General features: G+C 41.3%; 1 protein-coding gene across 1 annotated transcript in view; it reads left to right on the forward strand.

Moving 5' to 3' along the window:
* Positions 1-3,027: 3,027 nt before the first annotated feature.
* The window catches only part of NPSR1 (neuropeptide S receptor 1), a 57,444-nt gene continuing 50,282 nt past the window's right edge, over positions 3,028-10,189 (forward strand). The window contains exon 1 of the mRNA XM_009081409.1: positions 3,028-3,174. Within this exon, the coding sequence (XP_009079657.1) occupies positions 3,028-3,174 (147 nt within the window). The remainder of the gene's footprint in view (positions 3,175-10,189) is intronic.

Raw genomic sequence — 10,189 nt, forward strand, 5'->3', positions numbered from 1 at the left:
AGATAGTCATTGCAGGTCTCCCCCATATGTCTGTACATGGAGTGTATCAGTTTTGCTGCACACTGCGACCACAGAACATTCTCTTCAGCTTTCACTGGAGACATTTATGCTCTTAGGTTTTCTGGTGCTTTGGTTCAAGGCTTTATTTAAGAAATTTAAATTTGTGTAGTTTCTGACACCAAGATAAAGGGAATGGCAAATGAAGTGTCCTCTAAAGCAAGTTCTCTCTATTTTCTATCTCTCTTATTCCAAGTAATCCATTCTTTTTATTTAAAGACTATTTTCAAGATCTTTTCTACTTATGAAGCACTCTGTGGTGCACTACTAAAATGTGGCTTAAAAAAACCCTCAAAAACCATTCTAAAGGTTGAGAAAGAAGAGGCATATTTTACTATACATTGGAAAAAAATTTTGTCTTACAATAATTTGAGAGCATTTTATATTAAAGTAGAGAAAAGACTCAATTTCTCTCTGTGTAAAACTGTCTCAATCTCTTAAAGCACTGAAAGTTCTCAGACACTTTTCAAGGTCCCAGCTGAAGAAAACAACAGTCAGTTGTAGGAATCAATCAGCTATTTCTTTGCCACAGAGGAATTGCTAGGATTTATCTTGCCTGTTATAAGCTTTTGAGATTCAGTCATAAAAGTACTTTATTTTGTCATTAATTTCAGAGTTTGTTTAATCTCAGCATGGGGAGTAGGGTGGGGAACAAACACTGAACACCAAATTTCGGAGAGCTGGCAGGAATCTGTAGAGGTTTACCAACAAAGTGTTCTAGACAATTGGGTTAATTCTAGATGTGGTACAATAGACAGGCCATGGCTTCAGATTCTGTGATTATACAGCATTTCAGCAAAAGCAGCCATCAACAGACCACGGCAGTGACTATGACTTGAGAAATACTCAAAGGCAGAAAAGCTAATAGCAATAGAAAACCTGAATTAGCCCTGTGTAGACTGGAGGCTGCTGGAGCAGGGTATGGTATAGCCTTTTGAAGCACCATAAGCACTACTTAGAGCAAGTAGCTGGCAAAGCCAGAAGAGAAGTCACTCTTGGTTAGTCCTGAGAGCTGCACATGATCTGGCATGCAATGTAGCTACTGAAAAGCCTCTTAGTGCCTATAATATGCTCAAGCTTAACAGCTCTGGAGGAATGAGCATGCAAAAAAATCCTCCAACCCAAAAGCTCAGTGTAACAAATTTTAGCTCTAAGAGAATTCTGTAAATATAAGAAAGCAAGGTAAGAAAAAGGAAGAAGAGGAAAAGAAATTATAGGATGTTTTCAAGAAGCTTGGCCACTACCTAAATAATTCTTAGCAGAGTTTCAAAGTCAACCTGTATAATCAGTCAGAAAAAAACTTCAAAGTTTTTTGCCCCTCTCTTTTATATAACATATAAATGAGCATTTCCCCAGTGGCTTTCAGCAAAACATGGTGGTTCTAGAACCACCTTTTTATCTGATCACATTCCAAACTATGAATCCGCTGATAAATATTGATCACTGCTGCATATAGGACAGCGCTGATCCCTTTTCATTATTGACTGTTACTGATTATCTGTATTGGTCTAGGTGGGTTCCCTCCTCTGAGTGACTCCAGCACCATCTGGAGAGGTCTGAATATTGCTCAGGCACTCAGATGTTTCTCCAGTCCCTATAACAGCCTGGTCCAAAGCCTTGCATCCAGGTGTGTCCCAACTTGAGAGGGTTCAGAGTCAAAATGTAGACCTGGATTTTACTACTTGTGCCCCCATCCCGTACTATTACCGGCCCTGGGAGCCGGAGGACCATGTAGTGACCTCTCTCTTACTGCTTATGTCACTGGGGATGGGCACAGGCTCACCTGGACAAGGGGCATGGCTGCTGTGGGCATCTTGTGGAGACCCTTGTTCCAGCAGTTGTGGACAGGGTATGCTATACTGACAAGAGAGAGGAGTTAAAGACTCCTGAGCTCCTCTGTGGCCCTCTGTGCTTACAGATGCTTAAGCACAGGACTGGGTTTTGCCACACGCAGGTAAGGGAAAATTGATTTGATGGGGCATGGCTGTGAAATGCACCGTTCTGCTTAGGTTTCCATAGTCATTGAGGCAGAGCATCTTCATTAAGCTGAACAAGTTCCGGATTTAGAAGCAACTTTGTGCTCTGGGAAGGCGTGTGAGAAAGGTGCTCACACTATCATCTGTCATCTCGGTGTAAACCTCAGGTAATGTCACTAGAGATGGGTAAAAACCTCCGAACAAACAGAGGGTAGATGAGATTGGTGCCCAGAAAATCTGTGAGTAGAAAGATAATTGATTATCTTGTTCTGAAGAGTCCTTGAACCTCTAAGTGACACTAGTGGTCTCTAGGAGCTGTGCATTTCAAGGCAGGCACTCTGTACAGTGAAGAAAACACTGCCTGTCCTGGGTGTGCAGCACAATCAAGCTCTTTGCAAAGAGAAGTGAGAGACCTATTTATGAAGTCAGATAGATATTGACAGGGAAATTGTGATGCCTTAAGCCTTCAAACTTAATAGGGTTTTGTTAATACAGGAGAGTGTGATGGTGCTTGTGCATGGATATACTGTAATACTGCAGGAAATCCAAATCATAGTGAGCTGACCTAGGGTTAGTAAGCAAAGCTGCTGAGTGGAATACCCAGGCCCCTGGGCTTAATGCAGGGAGGAGGTCCATGCTTTTACAGGTACTTTGCCTGACTCCAGAGCTGAGAACTTTGGGTGCAAAGCAACCCAGAACTGACAAAACGCACGGTTGGGTCCATGTGTGCTGACTTCCTTACTGGCTGCTGCTGCTGGAAAAAGCATGTGGATGGCTGTCGTCAGAGTTGTACCAAAAGAAAGCTCAAAGGGATGATGCCAGCTTGGCTTTGTTGGTTTTTTTCTATCACTCAGCTGCACTGAAGCCCGACACCTCTGGTAGCCAGTGGTGGAGCAGTGAGAAGCTGGTTTTGTGCTGTGCTTTTACGGAAGAAGCCTGGCTGCATTAACTCTTACTAAAACAAGCACCTAGACAGCTCGAACAAAATCCAGTGATGGAGGTCAGCTCCACAGAAGCCAGCAGCAGCTCCCAGGGAGGCACCAGCTGGCTGGATCTTACCCTTGCCACCTGCACTGAAACAGTGACTTTCACTGAAGTGGTGGCAGAAGAGGAGTGGGGATCCTTTTACTATTCCTTTAAGGTATTCTTTTAAGGCGTGCATTACTTTTCTCACATGCTTGTAGCTTTGGTACATTTTTCAGCACATGTGTGGGGAGGCAGCTAGGATTATTGAACATTTTTTTCCCAGATATTGGTGGGTTTTTCCCCTGCAAAGACAGCTGACAGCATGTGTGAGGCATTTACTGAAAAGGAAAGTAGTTGTAGGAATTGGAGTTCAGACTTACATGTCTTAAGCAACTCTATTCCCTTCCAAGTGAGAACAGTACTGTTTTTCTATGGAGGTATTGTAATTATACATGCATCTTTAATCAGAAGCTTGTATTATTTTAACACTTCTTTCATGTAATTTCTTACAGGCATCATCTTGATGTATGGGATTTCTTTTGAATTTTCCAGCTGTAGCAAACATTGTAAACAAGCAAGAGGGGTTTTTTTTGGTTTTTATTTTAATCATGAGGGACGGGTTATAATTAGTTGGTTTGTTTGTTTGTTTTATACTTGAGCAGGGGACGCAGTGTCTCTTGAAGGCTGCTGTTAAGAACGCACCAGATGAGTCATTCAGTAGTGAATGCTGTTGAGTGGCATGGGAAGTGTATTCATTCATCTCCAAAACCAAACATCACCCTTGCAATATGTGAATGTAGGAAAAAGTTTAAAGTGGTACTGAAATTCATCTTTCCATCGGATTTCTATGCCTGTTGCATTGCTTAATTTCATGCTGTATGCCATGTGTCCCTTTACTCTTGTGACACATTGTACAAGTTAGGTTCAAGTTATAAAAAAGTCTGACATGGAGTACCCTGCCATTCCTTCTGGAGCTCAGGACCAAAAGGATCAATTTCAGCTGGAAAGATACAGGCACTTACATCATTTGACAACATGTGAGGTGAAAGGGGATATGTTCAGAAGCAATTTTTATATCTGTGAGGCTGGTAGTGGTCTGGCACAATATTAGTGGAATCAGTGGGATTGCAGCAGGTTTCAACCCCTCTTAAAGAAGATAATCTGTAGTTCTGCTCTCAATTAATGAGGGTCTCTTTTAACATGCTGCTGATATATTTTTAATTGTTAAGACAGTACTTTCCTATCCAGGATTTCAAGAATGAAAATGTTTTTTGGGTTTTTTCCTCTCCATGTTAGACTCTTAAAATGCTCTTGAAAAAAAAAAACAGAAGTAAGAAGCAAAATATTTTTAACACCTTTCTCTATCTCCTTTCTTCTTTTCACAGTTAGGGCTGCAAATCTGAACAATGTCATGGGAGCGGTATTTTATAATGGTAAAAGTGACAATTAATTTCATGATTAGAAAGTCCCCAGGCAGAGAAATGCTTGTTAATAGGAGAGATTGAGTAAATTACAATAATTAGGAAACTATGGATAGTCATGCATGCTCATCCATTGCTAGAGGAAACTTGATTGTGTTAGCTTAGAGCTCCTCATTAGACTTGCACTCCTCTGCCGGATGCCTGGCTCTGGCGTATATAGCATGAACTTTGCAAGGAGATTCACTGATTTCACATCAATTACTAGCTGTTGATAGGCATGGAAATATTTTGACTCTGGAGACAAGTGACAGCTGGTGCAGCTGTAGGAAAGGAGGGAGAAAGCACCTGCTCTAATGACTACAGTGTGGGGAATTGCTCCCTGCCAGCAATTTCAGCTCTCTGTAAAAACTCACGTGTGGAAGGTGCTGCTGATACCTGTTGACTCAGCTGACTGTCCTCCTCCAGAGCTGCCCGTGTTGTGTCCATGTCCTTGCCCCCTCCAGCAAACCAAGAAGCATCTCCTTCCTCTTCACAAGGGTCTGGTTAAGCAGCTAAAGTAATAGAAGTTACAGCTTGGAATAGACTGGATGGATTAAAAAACAGTGTTCAGTGCTGAAAACACAGCAACAAATGGAGTTTTGGCCTTTTACTGGGATTTTCAAACACATTGTAGCCTCTGGCTGACTGTAAAGGCAGGCTGGGTGAGAGGCCACCACACAGGTAGACCCCAGAGCCTGCATGCCAGGCTGCAGACACACCCTGGCATAAATCATAAACACAAGCTATTTCTGCTTGAAAACTGTAACCTATTTTATCAAAGCAGTCATAGGAAAATATCATCTAAACTGATAAATGGAGGATAGGGAATGACACTCACCCAGTACCTGCATTAATGACTTTTTAATGACAGCTGCATAGGGTATCTCACATACTGCTCAAACTATGGGAGCATGCACTGATTTCTTCTTTTCCTCCCATGCTTCAAATGGACAGCCTGTACCCACCTAAGGTAGTGTCTGTGTTATACTGTGGTGGCAATGTGACAAAAGTAAAATAATGCACATTAGAGCATTTTGGTACCAGAGAAGTCATGTTACAGACTGAGCTGTGAGTACTTCCTTTTCAGAAGCATTTGAGTTTCTGTGTATTCCTATGCATAACAACTAAACCCTGAGCCTTTTCAGATTAGAGGGTGTTTTGCCAGTTCAGTCTTTCTTTTTTTGTTTTGGTTTTTTTTGCTAGAAAATGGAGCATTCCCTCCACTTGGAGGAATGCACGTTTCCTTCTGGTAGTCATTGCTGTAGAAGGGTCAGCTGTTCAACCAAGGCTTTGCTAATGAGGTCTGTTTTGGGGCCATGTGGGCTAACTAGGCTGGCTCTTGGCATGCAGAGTTGCAGCTTTTGGGGCAGGACTGGGTGTACCCATGCACCACTCAGCATGCAAGATGAGCTGATGCTTCCCACAGCAAATGCACTGCCTCATTCCCATTGACATTCAAGTCTTGCTATTGTGTTATGGCAAACGGTCCCTGAAAACCCAGACCACCTTTCTTCCCAGATGCCTTTATATGAGGCATCTAGGTAGGATACTGTCTTAAACCACAAGGAGTCCTGTTGGCTGTTTCAGTGCCAAATCCAGAACAGATGTGCAAATTGGTATTAATTACAGCTCCAACCTCTCAGGCCAAAGGAGAGTTCATTACATCCCTTTACAATCTCCCCCATATGCATTTAATCTATGTGTATAAGGGCTCTCAGTGAGTGTCAACTGTCACCTGCCAAATACAGTAGTCTAGAAAGAACAGAGATAATCTGAACACCTGTGGCCTTCCTCCATATTAGGACCTTATTAACTCTATAAACCTGACAAGGTGCAAACCAGAAACCTGCCTGGAGAGAAGCTGAAATCTCAGAATAGGTTTGCCCTGATTATCTGCAGGGTTGTGAGGCTTTGTCAGGGCTGGAGGAAGTATCTCCACTTGCCAGGCACCCAACAGCCTAGAAGCTTCCCCAATGGTAACAGTATGTGCTCTTCTCAGAGTGGATTGGGTAGGGATCGTCTCTGTTTTAAGAGGTCAGGGTGCCCTGCTTTTGTGCCATAGAGTAAAGGCTAGAGTGCTCAAAAAGGAGAAAAGTCACAATTGCAGTTCCTTTCTCAGTGGGACTGTGTTCCCATCATCATCTCCTGCCTTGCAGTAGAGTTGGTTGACTTCCATCAGGTAGTACATTTTCTTATTTTGCTTTCTGCTGTGCAGAGTTGAGTCCTCTCCTGTGTAGCAGGGCACAAAGGTTTTGTTGTTTACACCCAAGGTTATTGGGAACCCCAATGTCTCCCCTGTCAAGTGGGAACCCCAGCCACTGGTCCACATGTTAACATGTTCCTCCCTCTGTCCCCATGAGCCATGGTCCCTGTGCCGTGCAGCATCGCCACAGCGGTTATGCTGAAGTGTTAGAGCTCTCAGGAGGAGCTATGTGCATATCAAACCACTGCAAACTATTTTAAACATATAATCTAAATTCCCAAACTGTTTTAGGAAGGAGTATTTGATTCTCTCCCTGCGACTGTCCTCCCCCCACTCTGTTAGCATTCCCTGTACCTGCATATTTTAGACCACATAACTCAGATATTCAACACAACAGCACAGCCTAGCTCAAATAAGCACAAATCTAAGACCATGTGCTGTTTATCCATGGAGTCTAATGCTCTTTACAAAGGTCATGGCTTACCATCTCCAGCGAAGAGCTGAGGGACCAACATGTGGAGAGGTTTTGTAGGACTATCTAGTAACATGGATTTGGCTCCAGGTGTGCTCAGAGCCTGTTTAAGTCAGAATCTGATGTCTTTCTCCCGGAAAGCATTTGCTTATGCTATTGCTCACTCTGATTTTCAAGCAAATATCACAGAGCATCCCATCATTGAATACATAATAGCAAAATAATAATGGGTGCTGTCAAGTTTCTGGAATAATCTCCACAAATGCAATCAAACATTTTAGAAAATAGATGTATCAAATAATTCAGAGGTAACTTTGCATTTTTTCAGTGCAGGGAGAGGAGGAGAATGAAGTTTACACAAATAAGGTGTCAGGAACTCCTGAACGCAGGCTCTGCAATATGCTGTAATGACTGTTGCTGTTCCTGAGATGCTGCACTGGGAATGTAATAGCTGATCTCCTTGTGAAACTGCTGCTGCAGTGCTGTTGGCCAGGCTGGCTTCATCTAGCAGTTTAAATGCAACACAGAAGTGATCTGGCAGTATGACAGCCCAGTTGGGACCAGCTGTGAGCCAACTGATTTGGGGGGTTTTATATTAGCAACACTCATAGTTCTGAGCCCACACAGCCACATGGTTTGTATCTGTCTGCCTCTCCTATATAAACATGCCTAGAAAGTACTAATTTTTTCTTTTTTTTTTTTTTGAGGTGACTTTATTGTACAGGTTAGGCATACTTAATAATTTTACTCTTTTTTGTGATTCAGAAAAACAGCTATTCACAGTTTTTAATAGGGCTGTCAAAATCATACAATTATGGATGGACCATTGAGCTACCTAATATTATCTCTTCACATCAAAAATGTTCTATGAAGAAATAGGTAGGTACACCATTAAAAATGTATATTTTCTGATGACATTTAAATCAGGAATATCTGTTTGTCTACCTCTGTGGAAATTTCCTAGAGTGCAATGGGTAAAAAATTCTCCAGTAACTGAATAGCACTGTCCCCATTTATTATCCATCTTGTACCAAAACACAGCAGAATATGAATATGAACTATCCACTAGTAGAACTGAATTATTAACATTTGTTACTTTCCCCTCTGTCCCAGTCACACCTGTGGAGAATTTTGGGGCAGGGTGGTAGAGGTTTGTTTCAGTTGTAGTTTGAGATTGCGAAGATCACAGCAATCCACATACGTTAAATGTTTTGCATTGAACGGTTCCTGTCTCATCTGAGATGGTGAAGTCAGAGCTAAGAAATAAATTTTTAAGAAAACAGGTGTTCACAAAAAAAAAATAAATACAGCTTTGTTAGATTTCAAAAAGAAGTGAATGTAATCTTAATAACAGAAGTACCTCTTTTCATGAGCAAATGTCCTGATTTTATGAACAGACTTCCTCAACTTGTCCATTTCCCTGAGTCTAAAAGGAAGAAAATATTGCAGATCTTAATGTTAATAATGTGTTAACACAGACTATGAGTGCAATAACATATAGACACAAGCTCACACAAAACTGCTTCTCAAGTTCAACAGAAGAGAAAAATCAGCTTGGGTCCCTTCCAGCTGTGCCTTTCTTCCAGCAATCAGCACCCCTTGGGAAGTGACTGTTTCCAGCACCTTTGATGTGTTGTGAAGGCTCTGTGTGGCAGTGCATCCCAGGATTGCCAAAGTGTCCCATAACCTTGTGCTGGGAGGATAACACAGGCAGTTGGTTAGAAAGCATCTCAGTAAGGCAGACTGTGCAGGAGATGTGAGAACTATCAGGCACACACAGTGACAGTGAAATGGGAAAGCGATAGACCCAAAGTCAAACCTGGGGCAGAACTACAGTTTATGCATTTTGATTCAGGCTCCATTCCAGGCCACGTTAATTTAAAAAGAAAATCAACTCCCAGAGGGCTTGTTGCCTGCACAAATGTGTTCGTCTCAAAATTCAATCATATTGAGAGCACTTTTAAAGACAAAATACAAAACATAGCTTTGGACTTTCTCTTTTCCCAGTCTTTCATTCACATGAGTTTTCTCAGAGCTTTTAAGTGTCAATCAAATTGCTTTCCCAGAGTTTTCAGGAACATTTTGTGTGAACTCTGTGTAGAAACATCTTCCCAGTTTTGCCTTGCTAGCTGTGTTTCTAAACACATTTATATTTCAGGTGTGGACAGTACAATTTCTGCTTCTTGTAACAACTAGGGCATAGGATTTCATTGACCTTCCCAGTTTGAGCATGTTTCTTTCTTACTGAGATAAAGCTTATCTGCAAATGTATCAAGAGTGATCCAGACTTTTTTTTTCAGCTTCTCTTGAACATTAGGAGATGGTTTCAATTAATCATCTGAAGCTTCATATTCAGGTGACTAACATTTACTGTGTGAAGCTTACTTCTAGCCCAAGTATTCCATTTGCTGTGCCTCTTTTTGTAAGATATTTGGTGCCTCTTACTTTGTTACTCTTGAGAGTAAGAATTGCTGTCTACAACTAAACTATATGCAATGTACCTACAACTGATCTTCATGCAGATTGCCATTAGGTTGTGGGCTTTTTCACAATCCAGCTTGTACAGAAGGTTTCAACATAAGAAGAAATATGGGTGCTTCCATTTGACACTTTAACCAAGTTTGGTTTGTTGTTTGGTTCGGTTTTTTTATGTATTAAAGAAACTTTATTTTGTAGGTAGTAAGAATAACAAGTTATGATCCCTTTGGTGGCATCACACTTCTCTTCTGACAGCTCACTGTTTAAGCTGGTCACACCTGGCAGAAATTCTTCATCTCATGCCTCCAAATAAGCACAAGAAAAATACCATCTTACACTTTAAAAGTTAGTTTTCCTAAGACTAATAATAGGTCTGTGCCATTTCCTTGCTTGTAGCCTCTACACCTGCACTCTTTAATCGTAGGGTAAATTTTTATTTACACAAATATTTCAATATATAATAAATAATATACAACTTGTGCAAAGCACTCCTCTGACTACATCTGTAAAAGTACCTTTAAATTATCAGAATATTCCTTAAGAAAATAGGTCTTATGCATACTTGTGTGTGCATAGT

This window comes from Acanthisitta chloris, unplaced genomic scaffold (genome assembly GCF_000695815.1).
Source record: "Acanthisitta chloris isolate BGI_N310 unplaced genomic scaffold, ASM69581v1 scaffold15450, whole genome shotgun sequence".
Lineage (NCBI taxonomy): Eukaryota > Metazoa > Chordata > Aves > Passeriformes > Acanthisittidae > Acanthisitta > Acanthisitta chloris.